At 39.9% G+C, this 16,621-nt stretch overlaps 8 protein-coding genes across 10 annotated transcripts; 4 read left to right on the top strand and 4 right to left on the bottom strand.

The window, feature by feature from the left end:
- Positions 1–609: 609 nt before the first annotated feature.
- LOC111598945 (proton-coupled amino acid transporter-like protein CG1139) lies at positions 610–6,386 on the bottom strand. Of its 3 annotated transcripts, XM_023314425.2 has the most exons (7): positions 6,301–6,386; positions 5,881–6,016; positions 5,700–5,814; positions 4,203–4,383; positions 2,552–3,476; positions 2,310–2,482; positions 611–1,581 (listed from the first exon to the last, which is right to left on the bottom strand). In XM_023314425.2, the coding sequence occupies exons 4-7, from the start codon at positions 4,351–4,353 to the stop codon at positions 1,337–1,339; spliced, it is 1,494 nt and encodes a 497-aa protein (XP_023170193.1). In that variant the 5' UTR covers positions 4,354–4,383; positions 5,700–5,814; positions 5,881–6,016; positions 6,301–6,386; the 3' UTR covers positions 611–1,336. The 3 variants fall into 3 exon arrangements, with proteins under 3 accessions (XP_023170191.1, XP_023170192.1, XP_023170193.1); XM_023314423.2 differs by lacking the exon at positions 5,700–5,814 and having other exon boundaries at positions 610–1,581; XM_023314424.2 differs by lacking the exons at positions 5,700–5,814; positions 6,301–6,386 and adding an exon at positions 6,190–6,262 and having other exon boundaries at positions 610–1,581.
- A 33-nt stretch (positions 6,387–6,419) lies between these two features.
- LOC111598948 (dolichyl-diphosphooligosaccharide--protein glycosyltransferase subunit DAD1) lies at positions 6,420–6,935 on the top strand. The gene has a single exon (XM_023314429.2). It carries the CDS (start codon positions 6,532–6,534, stop codon positions 6,868–6,870), a length of 339 nt encoding a protein of 112 aa, XP_023170197.1. The 5' UTR covers positions 6,420–6,531; the 3' UTR covers positions 6,871–6,935.
- Positions 6,911–7,619, bottom strand: LOC111598947. Its single transcript, XM_023314428.2, has 2 exons — positions 7,294–7,619; positions 6,911–7,232 (listed from the first exon to the last, which is right to left on the bottom strand). The coding sequence occupies exons 1-2, from the start codon at positions 7,600–7,602 to the stop codon at positions 6,957–6,959; spliced, it is 585 nt and encodes a 194-aa protein (XP_023170196.2). The 5' UTR covers positions 7,603–7,619; the 3' UTR covers positions 6,911–6,956.
- A 193-nt stretch (positions 7,620–7,812) lies between these two features.
- LOC111598946 lies at positions 7,813–8,594 on the top strand. Its single transcript, XM_023314427.2, has 2 exons — positions 7,813–7,953; positions 8,011–8,594. Exons 1-2 carry the CDS (start codon positions 7,835–7,837, stop codon positions 8,570–8,572), a joined length of 681 nt encoding a protein of 226 aa, XP_023170195.1. The 5' UTR covers positions 7,813–7,834; the 3' UTR covers positions 8,573–8,594.
- A 379-nt stretch (positions 8,595–8,973) lies between these two features.
- Positions 8,974–12,500, top strand: LOC111598983 (alanine--tRNA ligase, cytoplasmic). The gene is made up of 3 exons (XM_023314484.2): positions 8,974–9,127; positions 9,349–10,365; positions 10,419–12,500. Exons 2-3 carry the CDS (start codon positions 9,371–9,373, stop codon positions 12,325–12,327), a joined length of 2,904 nt encoding a protein of 967 aa, XP_023170252.1. The 5' UTR covers positions 8,974–9,127; positions 9,349–9,370; the 3' UTR covers positions 12,328–12,500.
- Positions 12,501–12,759: 259 nt separating this feature from the next.
- On the bottom strand, positions 12,760–13,948 carry LOC111598984 (haloacid dehalogenase-like hydrolase domain-containing protein 2). The gene is made up of 4 exons (XM_023314485.2): positions 13,717–13,948; positions 13,353–13,649; positions 13,071–13,290; positions 12,760–13,010 (listed from the first exon to the last, which is right to left on the bottom strand). Exons 1-4 carry the CDS (start codon positions 13,836–13,838, stop codon positions 12,837–12,839), a joined length of 813 nt encoding a protein of 270 aa, XP_023170253.1. The 5' UTR covers positions 13,839–13,948; the 3' UTR covers positions 12,760–12,836.
- Positions 13,949–14,090: 142 nt separating this feature from the next.
- LOC111598958 (mitochondrial ribosome-associated GTPase 2) lies at positions 14,091–15,357 on the top strand. The gene is made up of 2 exons (XM_023314444.2): positions 14,091–14,297; positions 14,362–15,357. Exons 1-2 carry the CDS (start codon positions 14,178–14,180, stop codon positions 15,355–15,357), a joined length of 1,116 nt encoding a protein of 371 aa, XP_023170212.2. The 5' UTR covers positions 14,091–14,177.
- An 85-nt stretch (positions 15,358–15,442) lies between these two features.
- LOC111598979 (WD repeat-containing protein 82) lies at positions 15,443–16,510 on the bottom strand. The gene has a single exon (XM_023314479.2). It carries the CDS (start codon positions 16,394–16,396, stop codon positions 15,443–15,445), a length of 954 nt encoding a protein of 317 aa, XP_023170247.1. The 5' UTR covers positions 16,397–16,510.
- Between the last annotated feature and the right edge of the window lie 111 nt (positions 16,511–16,621).

The raw sequence follows: 16,621 nt of genomic DNA, 5'->3' as shown, positions 1-16,621 counted from the left end.
ACAGATCAATATTTTAACAAAGTTTTAAAATCACAAATTTATAAACATAGATGTCTAATTATGATAACTCTTATATAATTATATTAATTTTAAATATTTAATTATCATTTATTATATTAGATATATCAACTGCTTAAGATCTCTAGATATAGTTAAAAATTCACTAGTGGATCCAAATGCAACTATCAATCTATAGCTGCACTCCATATTTTCCTTATAGTTTCTCCATTTATTATACACTATAAACGTTTGTGCAGAGATATCAAGTGTCTATCAGTTATATGACGGCATTGTCCGTAAAGATTAATTGTGTTTATGTAAATGCTATTAAATCTATTTTATTTGATAAAAAAGCCTATCTATGTAGTCCACAGTCCACTTGATAAAATAAGGAAGGTAAACAGCTTTTTTTTATGGATTTTTACAAACTTTAAACGCAATTTATTATTGTCTTTAGTTATTGTTTCAAAATTGTAATGCAATTACATAAGTAAGTCATAAATTACAGAGATTGAAAAAGCAATTCTCTGGCATATATGAACGTAAATATACATATAGAAGATATATATATATATATATATATATATAAATAGTGCGAAATGAGCCCAGCATCTTATTGATGCCAATTGTCCAGCAGTATGAGCAGAATATATATATATTAAGAGATTCCTTCTCATAGGCTGGGCCCACTTCACAGCATTTGTAGCTATGTATGTGTGATGTTTAATATAATCGCTACGTATATTGTATCGTATATCATATAGTACAGGGTATGACGCAACACACATACAACAGTTATAATGTATTCATCAAACACAATTTGTTACGGCCGTTGGCTTTTGGAATGAGCTGCGTTGGCCTTAAACTAAAATCCTAAACAGTAACAACTAAACAATCAGTGTTTAGAAATACTATACGAAATCACTTTTTGGCATTGTGCGATAATCGAATCAAACTTTAAACTTAACTAACCGCGACATAAAACAAACTAAATCAAATCAGAAAATATACTAAATAAGCTACAACGATTTTTTGGCCTTAGAAAAATGCTAATTATTGTCTGGTACGGAAAGTTATATATTGCGCTAATCTAAATAAATAAAATCATTTAAATTATTTTAAGTTAAATAAAGTTTAAAATCGAATCCGAATCAAAGCACTGGCGACGTCAACGTCTTCGGGCAACAGAAATCCTGAACATTAAACTAAACCAAAATCGAACAAAGTCAATATGTATAAAGGAAAACTTAAAGTAGAGTTGTAGTCGAAAAATAAACTACAGTAAAGCCTTCGTCGTAAATTCGCACATGATCATAAAAATTATTGGAGATGGCATCTAGTCTATGCTCGGATTTATAATTTGAGCCAAGCTTGCCCAGGTGCCAAACACAAAACCGCACAGACCAAATATCAATATGAGAAAATCCTTCCATAGCATCCAGTTATAGCGGCCGTAACCCACATTATAATAGGTAATAATCTCAATAATGGGCGGCGCGATTAGCGCCAATGCCGAGCTGCTGACGGCGCCGACAAGCGAGATAATCGAGCCCAGATTGGGTATGACGGCGGCCAAAATAACTAGAATAAAAAGCGACTTCGGAGTTAAAAACATTCGAGAGAAGAGAGAATTGAGAAACAAAGGAACGTTTGATAGAAAAGACAATAGAGAATGAATGAAATGAGTCGAAAAAGAATGTTATACTCCCCTCAAGGGAAATTTGAGTATATCTGAAATATGAATATGTGAATATATGATATGAAAAGTATATATAACAAAACAATTCCAAAACGAACAATAAAGTCTTTAGTAATTTGACAAAATCAGAGAAAATTGAAAATCAGTGAAAGTAATATACAAAGAATGTATTTCGTGCAGCTGACAAAATCTTTGAAAATTTACGCGATATATAAATATAAATTTCTTTTCATGCATACATATACCAATTAAACTTCCCTCTCTATTACGTAAACATCATTGAGCGAAAAAACATGCATTTAGACCAGAAAAAAACAATTCGTTTCAGTTAAGAATTAAACATGGAAACGCTTATATAACCAATGTTATTTGTCTAATGTTAACTAATAATACATGCCCCCACTCTTATCCTATAGCAGTTCTCAATGTTGAATATCTAATCAAAATTATAAGCAAAAGCAACTCATACACGATGCCATAAGTTAATATAATATGAAGTGAATGAAAGTGTAAGTAACAGGCATATGAAAGTTTATAGAAAGACAGATAAATGGAAATGATCATAAATTATGAACAATAATGTGTTTGCCCAATCCGTTGCCAAACTTACAGGTAAATGTGACCAGCACTGTGCGTAGCACCGTAGCAGCCAAGTCCTTAGCGCGTGCTGTATCAAAGTTACTGCGTACAAAGGGTTCCACCATGTTGACAGGCACATAAAATTGTAGAGTATAGGACAGAAATATAGCCACGGCCATGGAGATTCGTACCAACTGCGATAGACTGTGATGAGGAAAAAATAATGAATTAAAATACAATTTATATATATAATTAATTCATATATCTACTTACACATCACCCTGTGGCAAATTGAGCGTAATGCTGCCCTTAACACTCTCACCATACTTCAAATAGCCAAAGAATCCAACGGAGGTGTACAGACAGGCCACAATGACCATGCCCGTATTCAGAACTCCAGTTCTGCCGCCAAAATCTTCGGGTGTGCGCATATTATTCTCCAAAGGCAGCACCACGCCAATGCCCTCGAAGGCATAGATCGCCGTGCCAAAGTACAGAGGCAATGTGGCCCAGGTGGCATACGGTTTTACGGTATGCGTATCGGGCAAATCGTGTAGCATATACGAAAAGCTAATGGCCAAGCCGGCCACTGTCAACACGGCCGCAAACAGAGAGACAGGGGTCAGGTACTTAAGGTTGCGCACCAAATTCAACAGCACCATGGGTAACAGCATCAACAGCAAATAGATGCGTACATCCAGCTTAAAATAGTGATCCATCACATCTTTAATATTGAGCGCCACGAACAGAAAGTAGACACAGCAGAAGCCAATTTGTGTGATGAACAAAAACGTTGTGACAACACGTCGCGCCAGCTGCGAGTAACGTCTCAGTCCCAATGGACCCGTGTCGAAACTACAGAAAGCCACCTCCGAAAAGTCCAGCGACGGCTGCTGCAGTCGCCTGCACAACTCATGCGAACAGTTGACCAACATGTGCATACAGTGCGTACAAATGGCACCCATAATCAGCGTGCCAAAGAGACCCACGTAGAGACCGGCATTCTTGAATGCCTCCGGCATGGCCAAGATGCCAGTGCCAATATTACCTTTTAGCAAATGGACTAACGTATCGAAATTCGATGTTGGATGTTCCAGCGTGCGATGTAGTGTGGGATTGTAAAGCGATTTGTTATGCTGTTCCTCGCCCGTCTGACTGCTCTGCTCATCCTCATCATCCCCAGCGGCTGCAGCGTGTACTGTGTTAACAAATTGAAATTTTTTGTAGAATTATTTTATTTATTTTGGTTATTTTGCTCATTCTATGTAGACATTTGCTTTAAGTGGCACTAATATATTTAATTTAGAATACTTTAATATTGTTAAAAAGTTCAAATCGTTTATATTATATCAATTAAAACTTATATTATATATATATATGAAGCCAAGACTTATAGAAATGAATGTATTTGAATCTACATTATATATTTTTTCATATCTCGCCCTGTCTCTTGGGAAAACGCTTCACATGTAAAGGGAATTGGACAAAGCCCATCAATTATGATTCTTATCAAAATCGCAGTTATATTTAACAAAATCGATTACTCTATGGAACATGTCGTCTACAAATGTTGCCCTCATAAATATATATGTATATATATATATATAATATATAGCCATAACTGACTCAAATAGTTATAAGAAAACTTTATTAACCACAAAAAAGACCAAATTAAAACTAATTTATGGTTTTCTTAAATATAAAAAAAAATTAATTCATTCTATTTTAAGTTCATAGATTAGCTGACCTCTATTTCTAACAATTTCTCTCACAGTGACATTTTCAGAGAATACAATTCACAACAATTAATCTAAATGCAACTTTTAACCTATTTTCTCTTATGATTTAACTCTTAAATTTAGAATTTCAAGTGCCAATTTTAAGCAAATGTCATTTGAGAATAGCAAAAACTATTGCCACTTACCTGCGATGCTGTCCTCGCTGTGTACATTGACCAGCGTACTGTCCGGCGGTGAGCTGCGTACCGGCGGCCGGATTAAGCCGTTTCCGCTGCGATTGCCCTCATAATCGGAATTGTCACTTTGCTGCAGCAGCAGTGGCTGTCGTTCGGACATCTTCGGCTTGCGCTTGGCGGGCTCGGCAAGCTGAAAGATCAATTGAGTAAGAGGGAGAGAGCAAGCAAGAGAATAGAAAACTCAATGAATTCTATTGTGTGTGTGTGATCGCGCGCGTGTGTGTGTGTGTGACAGGGAGAGTTTCTGCCTAGTTGATGCGGTCGCCTCGCCAGCTAAAGTCACACTGAAAATATAAACGCTGCAAATGCCGCTTTTGAGTCTGGCAAATTTTCCGCTGACTCAGTTTTTCTACAGAAACTCGGACAATGGTCGGATAATGTGCGCATGATAAGGGATATGGAAGAAGAAGTGGAAAGTTTTCTGCGGCCAACTATAGCTGATATGAGTGTAAGCCTTGGACTTGGACTTGATCAGTTGCAAGTTCGACTTCATTGCATTTATATACATATACATATAATGAAAACATATGTGCGCATTATTCATAAAACGATATGAAATCGAGGAGGCCAGTGACTCATTTGATTTTGGCTCTAACATAGAGACTGAAGCACGAAAACAATCCACAAAGCGATAAGAATGAAATATGTATTGCTTTTATATATAAACATATATATACTGTCAAATCTCGCTGTCGAAATGTTTATGAATTAAATAAATATCAGACCATCAATACGCCCACAAATGCAATATAAATATAAACTACAAGAGAACTTATTTAACCTACTTCTATAAGATTGTCTTATCCCGTCTATACACTTTTCATAATCATGATAATATACTCGCAGAGAATTAGCACTTTGTTGGTAAATTATCTAACTGTGTCAAATGAACATAATGCAAATATGCATAGTCTGATATCTATAATATAATATAATAATATAATAATATAATATATAATAATATAATAAAATAATGATCTATAAAAGCTGAACAATCAAGAGATCTTTTAGCATACAATTTAAGAGTTTTTTATAGATTAAAAAGGTTAGAATATCTTAAAACTATAGAATCCAGTATAAGTCGAATTCCGAAAATATGATATATAAATTTAATTTATCTTTATATTTCAAAAAAATTTCAACATGCTAGCGCTTACTGCATTTATAGTCTTAATAATAATTACGCTTTTGAGATGCCTAAAAAATATAAATTGGTAGTAGAGATTTGTATACGAGATAGTTTTCAAACTTTTTTGAAAATTTGACTAAAACTAATATAAAAAATAATGGTATCTGCCTATATAAGCTATCAATATCTATTTGACCCAGACCCAGACCCACAAGCAGACTGTCGCGCGCTCAGAACACTCACATTTCCAAGTAGCTCAAAATACAAAAAACTCATTTGTGCAACTTAGAAGACATATCATTAAAAAAAACACTTACAAATAAAAATTGTAGATAAGTTATCTGTATACTGTTGTAAATGGATATGCGGGCAGTAGGCGCGTGTTGATTGCGCTGGCAGTTAAGAAAACATATAAAAAATGCTCAACTAAAACTGTAAGAAACATAAATAAAAATTAACTGAAATTAAATCGAGGTATACCAACTATTTTGTACATACCTGTTGAAGGTTGGTCAATGGGGTTAAGTCTTCCATTGATTTTTTTGTCTTTTACTTTTTTGTTCTTTTATGCGCTGCTGACACTGGCAATGAATGTGGCGCAGCGAAGGTCACGGCGTAGAATTTGGAACAATTCCTGTTAAACAAAGAACATATGTTATTTACTTGTTTTTTTAAACGCAATTTGATTGTTCGCAAATCAAACATTAATGGCCAAGCATGCAGATTTCTTAGCATCTGTATCGTGAATCAGCATAGTGTTGCTTCTGGCTACAATGTTTTTATATTGCACAATTTGCACACACATACACATACAGCTGCAGTGCAGTCTTGAATTACACTTCAATGAATGAACCAAAAACAGTTTTTTGATGCCATGTAATACGAATTTTTCACATGTAACACATTAATTATCAATACCTCGTTAAAGCCAATGATGACACGACCACAAACAAAACAAAACCAAAACTCTTGGTCTGCTGCTTCTTGGCGCAGTCATTAGAGCAGCCATTCACTACGAAACGGCAAAATTGGTGATGTTTTTCAACACTAGTTTCCAGGCGTTTTATGTGACGTGTCTGCGCTTCATCGAAAAAATTAATAACAAAATAAATTGAATATTTTCCAAAATAAATAGCACAAAGCCGCAAAATGGTTGAAATTAGCAGCGTAATTGCAAAGTTTTACAATGACTACGTGCAAAACACACCGAAAAAGCTAAAACTCGTGGATATCTACTTGGGCTACATTCTACTAACCGGCATCATACAATTTGTTTACTGCTGCCTGGTGGGCACATTTCCCTTCAACTCATTCCTATCGGGCTTCATCAGCACCGTCAGTTGCTTTGTGCTGGCCGTTTGTCTGCGTCTGCAGGCGAATCCACAGAATAAGGCCGTTTTTTCGGGTATCTCACCGGAACGTGGCTTTGCCGACTTTATATTCGCGCACGTTATTCTGTTTTTGGTTGTCATGAACTTCATTGGATAAGTTAAATAAGTGAATTACATTGGTAAAATTCAGTAATTTATCGGAATAATTAAATGTTTAACTTAAAAAACCAGAGTATTATTTTCTTATTTGAAACGATAGCATTTGCTATAAGCCTGCAGGAAATCAAATGCATCACAGGTAAATTCCATTATCAGCTCCGGTTCGGGCATTAAAAGCTGCACATATTCAATTTTCTCCATGTAGTCGGCTAGTACTGGTTCGGAAATATTGGATTTGGTGCATTCCTTGGATTTTGTCATTCTCGGTCGCTCTATTTCACGCAATGAGTCGTTGACATTAATGGGTATCAAGTCTCTGAATACTGTTCGGGCTTGTGGAAAGTTCAGCTTTTGGGCAACCTAAACATTGAATATTTGGAGATTTTTAAACGGTATTTAAAGTACTTATTTATTTGTATACCTTCGGCGCAATAGCCGCCTTGGTGCGTGGCGTTAGTTCTGCTGAAGCCTCCACCTGCATCTTCCGCAAAGAGCTTAACTCAACCTGGCTGCGTACCATGGTATTATACTGCGGCACAGCAAACTTATTGGCTGCATTGCGCGAATGCGCTTTTAGCTGCTGCACAGGCCTATCTTCAGCGGACATAAAGTCTGTAGGTGATTCATTTTGCGATTTCACGCAAACGTTTGGCACTGATGAAGTTATCTGCACCCGACGTGAAACTTGCTTCGGATTATATTGTAAGCGTGTTTTCCGTTTGTGCGGCATTCTGTATATTTTTTTTAATAAATTTGGTTTAGTTTTCAAACATTTACAATGGCGTTAAAAGTGAATGATGCTCGCATTTATATTTCACAACACTGGGCTGGAACAGCAACTGTGCCGCAACAAACGAGTAACGATGTAAGCGTTTTACAGCACTGGCACCGCATTGACGAACAGCTGTTTTGATTTCTTTCCGATGCTTACTCCAAATTAAATTCTAATTATTAATTAAACTATGGCTTTATCACGCGCTAAGACTAATGAACTGCCAACTGATGCAGTCATCATTTCAGAAGATCAAGCTCTGCGATACCAGTGGAAAATCATAACATCCTGGGACAAAATTGGAGAAGTGTAGGTACAAAATTCAAACTGCTTATCTAACCGCTGATAACCATCATATTTTTCTAGGTGGTCTCTGCGATATACGCCCGGCATACTCAGCGCCATGGCAGCCGCAACGGGTGCCTACGTCAATAATCACTACCGGAATCGCTTACGTCTGGGTGCCCATGGTCGCCTGTCTACCTACTTGCCTATTGTGGCAGTGCCGGCTATCTTTGCAATGCTTTCGCATAAATTCTTTATACAGCGTCCGTTGCTGTTGAATCCTTTGGCCGAGTGTCCAGTGTGTACGCAGATGCGCAGCGCCGCTTTCCAAACAGCAGTGGGGGCTGTCTATCCCACGATTCTGGCTCCCATTGCAGCCTTTATGTTTGCCACCAGATGCTATACGTATCGATTGCCTTCCATAACGGAAAATCCAAGGGAAGTGTTAATGCTGTATCGAAAGCTTACGCGTCCTATTACACCCGCACTTACCACAATCATTGCGATACAGGCATTTATTACCATGTACCTGACGGGCAAGGAAGAGAAACAGAACTATAATTTATTGCTCCGTATGAAACAAATAGAACATGAGCTGGAGGAGCAGCATATGACACAACAAGCACAACGATTGAACTTTTAATTAATATAGAAAAGAAACTGTTTAAAATTGTTTTATTTAATTTAAATGTAGGTTCACATCTAATGGTGTAAGTGCAGCGACAATTTCTCAAAAAGTCGATTTCTGTATCGATAACCATGTTAACCGATTCAATTACAGCTAAATTTTGACTGTCGAACTTGTAAATACGAAAACTTCGGTGCCGTGTTGGAAGTTATTGTAACTTTGAAGCTTAATTTGCTAACGGCCTGCAAATGTCAATTTGTTTACTGTTTATATATCCGACATTTGTAAGTCACAGTAAGATGTAAGATTAGGTGCTGCAACAATGCGCATTTCTAACGACTAGGCTTACCTTATTTATAGACTGACTCCTTATACTTTGGACTGTTTTTGGAATCAGCCGTCATTTGCAAGTCACCGTGTTACAGTCACAAGTTCACCATTTTTTGCGCATCTCTAAACCTTGTCTAACTGGTTCACGGCTGAACTTGCCGCATTGGAATCGGTTCAACTTACACGTTGGTGCAGTCGGTTGACGAAATTGTTTTGTATTTGCATTTAACTCTTCAAAACGTGAGTAATACGCAACCAATACATACACAAATTGTTGTCGTAAAACAAACAACTTTGTGAAAGTGTAGCAATATTATTTTCTATAATTTTGTCACGTAAAAGACAATTCCTGCACTTTCACATTTTGCATCGCATACAATTCACATTTACGAAGACAATTTTCCGTCGCGTGGCAATAGGCCAAAACTAACCTTTTTTTCTTGCGGCTAATGCACTTTTAGGTAATATCAATCAAAAAGCAATATGAAGTTCCTCACCGCCAAGGAGGTGCGCGATGCCTACCTGAACTTCTTCAAGGAGCAGAAACATATCTATGTTCACTCGTCCAGCACCATTCCATTGGATGATCCCACTCTGCTCTTTGCCAATGCCGGTATGAATCAGTTTAAGCCCATTTTTCTAGGCATTGCTGATCCCAACAGCGAAATGTCCAAATGGGTTCGTGCTGTCAATACACAAAAATGCATTCGCGCTGGCGGCAAGCACAACGATTTGGATGATGTAGGCAAGGATGTGTATCATCACACGTTCTTTGAGATGTTGGGCAATTGGTCGTTCGGGGACTATTTCAAGAAGGAAATTTGCAGCTGGGCATGGGAATTTCTAACAAACCGTTTGAATCTACCCAAGGATCGCTTGTATGTAACCTATTTTGGCGGTGATGCAGCCAGCGGATTGGAACCCGATCTAGAGTGTAAGCAAATGTGGTTGGATTTGGGCTTGAAGCCCGAGCACATTTTGCCAGGCAGCATGAAGGATAACTTTTGGGAAATGGGCGAAACTGGGCCATGTGGACCGTGCTCAGAGCTGCATTTTGATCGCATTGGCGGACGCAGTGTACCAGAGCTAGTGAATATGGATGATCCCGATGTTTTGGAGATATGGAACCTCGTGTTCATACAATACAATCGCGAATCCGATGGCACTCTAAAGCAACTGCCTAAGAAACACATCGATTGCGGCATGGGCTTCGAGCGTTTGGTCTCTGTAATCCAGAATAAACGTTCCAACTATGACACGGATTTGTTCGTGCCACTCTTTGATGCCATACAGGCGGGCACTGGTGCTCCGGCTTATCAGGGACGTGTAGGAGCTGACGATGTCGATGGCATCGATATGGCGTATCGTGTTTTGGCCGATCATGCACGCACGATAACAATAGCATTAGCTGATGGCGGCAATCCCGATAACACGGGCAGAGGCTATGTACTTAGACGCATCCTACGTCGCGCTGTGCGGTAAGTACTGCATATAATATATAAACACTGAGCTCATTTCTGCTTCTCTGCAGCTATGCTACTGAAAAGTTGAACGCCAAGCCCGGCTTCTTCGCCACCCTAGTGACCACCGTTGTCGACTTACTGGGAGATGCCTTTCCCGAGGTCAAAAAGGATCCGCAACACATTATGGACATAATTAACGAGGAGGAGCAACAGTTCTTGAAGACATTGTCACGTGGTCGCAATTTGCTAAATCGAACCATTGAGAAACTGGGCGCCGATCAAACTACCATTCCCGGTGATGTGGCCTGGCGTTTGTATGATACATATGGTTTTCCCGTGGATCTTACCCAGCTAATGGCCGAAGAGAAGTCGCTGCAGATAGACATGGCTGGCTACGAAGCAGCCAAACATAATTCGTATATCCTTTCGCAAGGCAAAGGCGCTAGCAAGATCGATGAGATCAATCTGGATGTGCACGCCATATCGGAACTGCAGGAGAAGGGCGTGCCACCCACCAACGATTCCTTCAAATACGTATACGAAGCTGTTTCTAATGATCGTGACTCCGCCTACAAATACAGCGATTGCACCAGCAAAATCATCGCATTGCGATATGAGAACAAATTCGTCCAGGAGATCAGCAGCGGACAGAAGGCCGGTATTGTACTGGACAAGACGAATTTCTATGCGGAAAGCGGTGGTCAGATCTTTGATCAGGGTGCGCTGGTCAAGTTGAACGATGAAGCCAATGAATTTCTTGTGGATCGCGTTTACAATCGTGGTGGCTACATACTCCACATTGGCGTTGTCGAGGGCAACCTGGCCGTGGGCGATGAAGTGCAGCTGCATATTGATGTTGAGCGTCGTTGGCTAACCATGAAGAATCATTCAGCTACGCATGCTCTCAATCATTGTTTGCTGCAGGTGCTCGGCAAGGATACGGAGCAGAAGGGTTCGCTTGTGGTGCCAGAAAAGCTGCGTTTTGATTTCAACAGTAAGGCAGCCATGACCATTGAACAAGTAGCCAAGACGGAGCAACTGACCCGCGATATGGTGTACAAGAATATGCCCATCTATGCCAAGGAGTCTCAGCTGGCCCTAGCCAAGCGTATACGAGGCCTGCGCTCCGTCTTCGATGAAGTCTATCCCGATCCGGTGCGTGTAATCTCCTTTGGCGTACCCGTCGATCAGCTCGAATCCCAGCCAGAAGCCGAGGCAGGAGAACAAACCTCTGTGGAATTCTGTGGCGGCACACATCTGCGTAACTCTGGGCATATCATGGACTTTGTCATCAGCAGCGAGGAAGCCATTGCTAAGGGCATTCGACGCATTGTCGCGCTAACTGGACCCGAGGCATTGAAAGCCCTCAAGAAATCCGAAGGATTCGAGAAGGAGATCAACAAGTTAAAAGCCACTATTGAGGACGATAAGACGGGCAAGGATTCCAAGTTGTACGTGAAGCAAATTGTCGAACTAACCGAACAAATCTCCCATGCAACCATACCCTATGTCAAGAAGGATGAGATGCGCAATTTGCTTAAGTCCCTAAAGAAAACGCTCGACGACAAGGAGCGTGCTCTACGCGCCGCTGTCTCCGTTACGGTTGTGGAACAGGCCAAGGCTTTATGTGAAGCGAATCCAAAGGCGAACGTACTGGTCCAACAACTAGAGGCATATAACAATACCAAGGCGCTGGACGCTGCTCTGAAGCAGGTGCGTTCGCAATTGCCCGATGCAGCTGCCATGTTTGTATCCGTTGATGCCGACTCCAAGAAGATATTTTGCCTCTGCTCTGTACCCAAGAGCGCCGTCGAGAAGGGTTTGAAGGCCAACGAATGGGTGCAACATGTATCGCCTGTGCTTGGAGGCAAAGGTGGCGGTAAGCCCGAATCCGCTCAAGCATCGGGCGGTAATTTCGAACGCGTCGACGAAATTGTTCAATTGGCCAGCAAATTTGCCCAGGCAAAGCTGAACTAAACTGCTTTCAACAACAATTTGCATACTCAAAAGGCTTATTCGCAACACAAAAATACTTTAGACTGTTCGAAACAGTCAAGCTGCATTTGAAATGAATTTGTGCTTATTTATAAAAAATAATATTAAACATTTGTAAAATTTTCTACTTATTGGCAAAAGAATATGTTTTTGAAATTTTATGTTTGTTGTCTAACTGGAGAGCCCAACTCAATTGGCTTAAACGTGAAATACCAATACCAAAATTTTCAAAATATTTGTTGGGAATAAATTGTGGCTTTTAAAATACCTAGGGATCGAATAGTTCTGTTAATAAACCGAATTTATTAACTAAACACTAACAATTTACCTGGTTATAACTGATGCAGGTGTCGGATATTCATCATTCCTTAAATTAACTCTTAAAAGCATACCAATTTAATAGTATATTACATAAACTATAAATTTATTGTTCCACAAATGTATTATCCTGTATTTATGTAAATGTGGTTGTTTTCGAACCGAGAGTCAAACTAGTTACAGTTATTTTTACACAATATCCAATCGACTGCTTCACCGAAATTTTTAACCACAGCTGTCGGTGGCGGGGAGATCGAGGCCGCAACTTCGGGTAAAAATTTGCCGGTCTTGACGAGTATGCCCTGCATGCCCGCTTGCATGGCTCCTGCAATATCATCGTTGGCATCCTGGCAACAACAATCAATTTAAATCGAATCAGAAAATAAATATTTATATATTTATCCTACATCGCCAATCATGACGCATTCGTGAGGTTGCATGCCTTCTGGTATTGCACTTTTGAAAAAGAATTGATTTGGTTTGCCTATAATCGTTGCCATCTTGTCTGTCGCATACTCCAAGCCCTTGACAAAGCAACCGGGTCCCAGGGCCAACCCATCCGAACGTTTATAATATTTGCCCTGGTGCACGGCCACAAGCTTATGCGACTTCTGCTGCATCAGCACACTATAAAGGAAAGTGGTCGCTTTAAGAAACAACTGCTGCTGTATATCAATCCCTCTGCTCACGTGAATGCCTTATTTAGGTGCTCATAATCAAAGGCAATGGGCGCCAGGCCCACAACGACCGAATCCTGAGGACGACTCAAGTCTTCTTCGGGAAAATCTTTGCGAGCATCGATCGATAGCAAATAGAGAGGATTCAGATTCTCTTTCGCAACATATACAGCAGCTGCGCTCAACGAACTGTAAATCTCGTTGGCATCCAGTTTAAATCCTATTTTGATCAATCGATCGTAGAGCGTTTGTTTTGAATCCTTAGTGGTGTTTGTTACAAATTTAACGGTAATATTACTGCTGCGCAATCTACAAGAAACAACAATACATATACACATATTTTCAAGTTCATTACATGTTATAACTTAGACATCACCTTTGCAATCCCATTAAAGCATTAGGTGTTGGATCATCCTCTACATGGAGCGTGCCACTAAGATCTATCAGTGCAGCTTTCACGGGCATTTTTCTAAATTGCTCCAATCTCCTGGGGAACATTAAGGCTATCTATCGATAGCAACTGACATGAAATGTTTACAACGAAATTATCGAGTAATAACTTAAATGAAAATAATCGAATGAACCATTTGGTTAATTTTACTAAAGCAACATTTTATCAAGAGTTAAATTTTCATTTTTCATTAAATTTTTCTTTAAATTATTTTAAACGGAACGGTATTTAATAAAACTAAAATCTAAAAACTAACTAAAATGTAATAACTTGTAGACTTGTATTTGATTCATACTGCCATAATAATACCTCTACTGATGCAGAATATATATCGATATATACAGTTGCCGGCTTTATAATAAAAATAAATAAGACCATATGACAAAATGTCACTATTTCCAATATCAAGTCGATTAATAAACAAATTGCTTATTAAAAATCCCATAAATTATTGCCAAATCGCAACTGCGCTGCGTCCCAAAAAAAGCAAGTCCACACGGAAAGAGGTAAAGCACTTCTACAAATATATTATGTTTATATAACTAATTATTAAAATAAATGGCATGCTAGGCACAATACTTTTCGGATGCGAAACGAGTTCGAACTATAGGTGGCAAAGGAGGCGATGGCTGTGTATCATTCCTACAGCTGTGGTGCAACGAACGCGCCGGCCCCGATGGCGGAGATGGCGGTAATGGTGGCCATGTCATCTTCCAGGCCTCAAATGATGTACGCAATTTTAATCATGTGAACAGCGTTCTAAAAGCCACTGAAGGAGGAATTGGTAATGCTAAGGAATGTCATGGCAAGAATGCCAAACATACGGTGATTAAAGTGCCCGTGGGAACAGTCGTACGCAATGCACAGGGTCTGATTGTGGCCGATTTGGGAACTGTGGAGCTAATGTTTGTGGCTGCTCGTGGTGGGGCGGGTGGCAAGGGAAATCGTTTCTTTACCACCGACAAAGAGACCAGTCCCAAGGTGTGTGAGTATGGACCTCCCGGCGAGGATTGTAGCTATATGCTGGAGTTACGCAGTATGGCTGAGGTGGGTCTGATTGGTTTTCCAAATGCCGGAAAGAGTACGCTACTAAATGCGTTAACGCGTGCCAAGCCAAAGGTGGCGCCCTATGCCTTTACAACGCTTCGACCACATCTGGGCACCGTGCAATACGACGATCATGTCCAGTTGACCATTGCCGATTTGCCTGGCCTGGTGCCGGATGCGCATCGTAACAAGGGATTAGGCATACAGTTCTTAAAGCATGCCGAACGCTGTACCTTGTTACTCTTTGTGCTGGATGCTAGCGCACCGGAACCTTGGATGCAGTACAAACAGCTCATGTATGAGCTGGAGCAGTTTGGTGGTCGACTGGCGAAACGTCCACAACTGGTTGTAGCCAACAAAATGGATATGGAATCCAGTGCGAGTAACTTTGAGCAATTGCATCAGCAGCTGCAACAGCCCGAACTGCTTGGCATCAGCGCCAAAATGGGACACAATCTGGCTCAACTTCTCAGCAACATACGCGTCGCCTACGATCGACACAAAGCGCAACAACAATAACTAAATTGTTTTCTAATTTTAAATATTTAATTGTAATTTACTTAAATAGATACAAAATTAAAAAATAAAAAAAAAACTTATCAAGCTAAACACCCTCTTCGGAGGTGGGCAGCCAGAAGGCCATGTTTGTGCAGGCTGAGGCTAGCATCATGTACTTGGGATTGAATTGGACACATTGCACAGGACCGGGATGATCGCCATTGAGCACAGAGACCTTGTTGCCGGTATCTGCATTCCAGATATGTACTCGGCCATCAGTGCTGCCGGAGAAGATGAATTGTGAGTCTGGGCTGAAGCTGGCCTCGATTGCAATGCCTTTATTATTCGGATAGCCGGTAAAAGTTTGCAGTGGTGTACCATGAAATGCGTCCACAAGTCGTATAACCGAACCATTTGTGCTGATCAAGATGGTTTTGCCATCGCGCGAAAATTTCAGGCCCGTCCAGTCGCACTCCTTCTCCTGGTTAAGCTTAAATGTGACAAAAGGGCCCTTGTCAAAAGAGCGCAGATCGTACAGTTTGATGCTCTCTGAATTGACACCGGCTGCAAAGATGAGACCCTCCGGATCGTAGGCAGCGATGGGCCGGCCGGATAGATGCATGAGTCCCTGACAATTAGGTGAACGCAAATCCCATAGACGCAATGTTTTATCCAACGAACCAGATAGAAAGGTATCCTCCACGGGTGAGATGCAAAGCGAAATTACTTTTTTTGTATGACCGGGAAAGTAGCGTAAATATTTGTTGTCATGCAAACTGAGATATCGTATGGTGTCGTCTACTTTAGTAGAACTATGTATGGCCGTATTATTAGCATGCGTAAAGTGTATTAAATCGACGCCATATTTCTTGGAATTCACAGTCCTGGATTGTGTGCCTTTCTCGCAATCGTATATAACAATTTGATCGTCCTCGCTGCAAGAGATCAGATGCTCGCCATTGGGCGCAAAGTCGATAGCATTGATTTTGTCGGTGTTTTCGCGAAAGATTTTAGCCACCTTAAAGCTGCGGACAACTGAATCCATTAATTTTATTTTCATTTTGACAAAACGTTTGCTTTCAACCACGATACTACTCGGTATATATTTTGTATTATTTTTTTATTGTAAGAACTAGTGATGTGCAGCTGCTCGCAACCAGGGCTGCTTATCTAATCGATAAGTCTTTGACTCTAATATCGATACTATTTGGCGTCTAATTCTTTTTAAATACCGATATTCATTAGTGAGCAAAATATTTTAAAAACATATTCATATAGATCTGAA

This window comes from Drosophila hydei, unplaced genomic scaffold, assembly GCF_003285905.1.
Source record: "Drosophila hydei strain 15085-1641.00,03,60 unplaced genomic scaffold, DhydRS2 tig00008116-arrow-pilon, whole genome shotgun sequence".
Taxonomy (NCBI): Eukaryota; Metazoa; Arthropoda; class Insecta; order Diptera; family Drosophilidae; genus Drosophila; species Drosophila hydei.
This window is presented reverse-complemented; position numbering and strand designations above follow the sequence as displayed.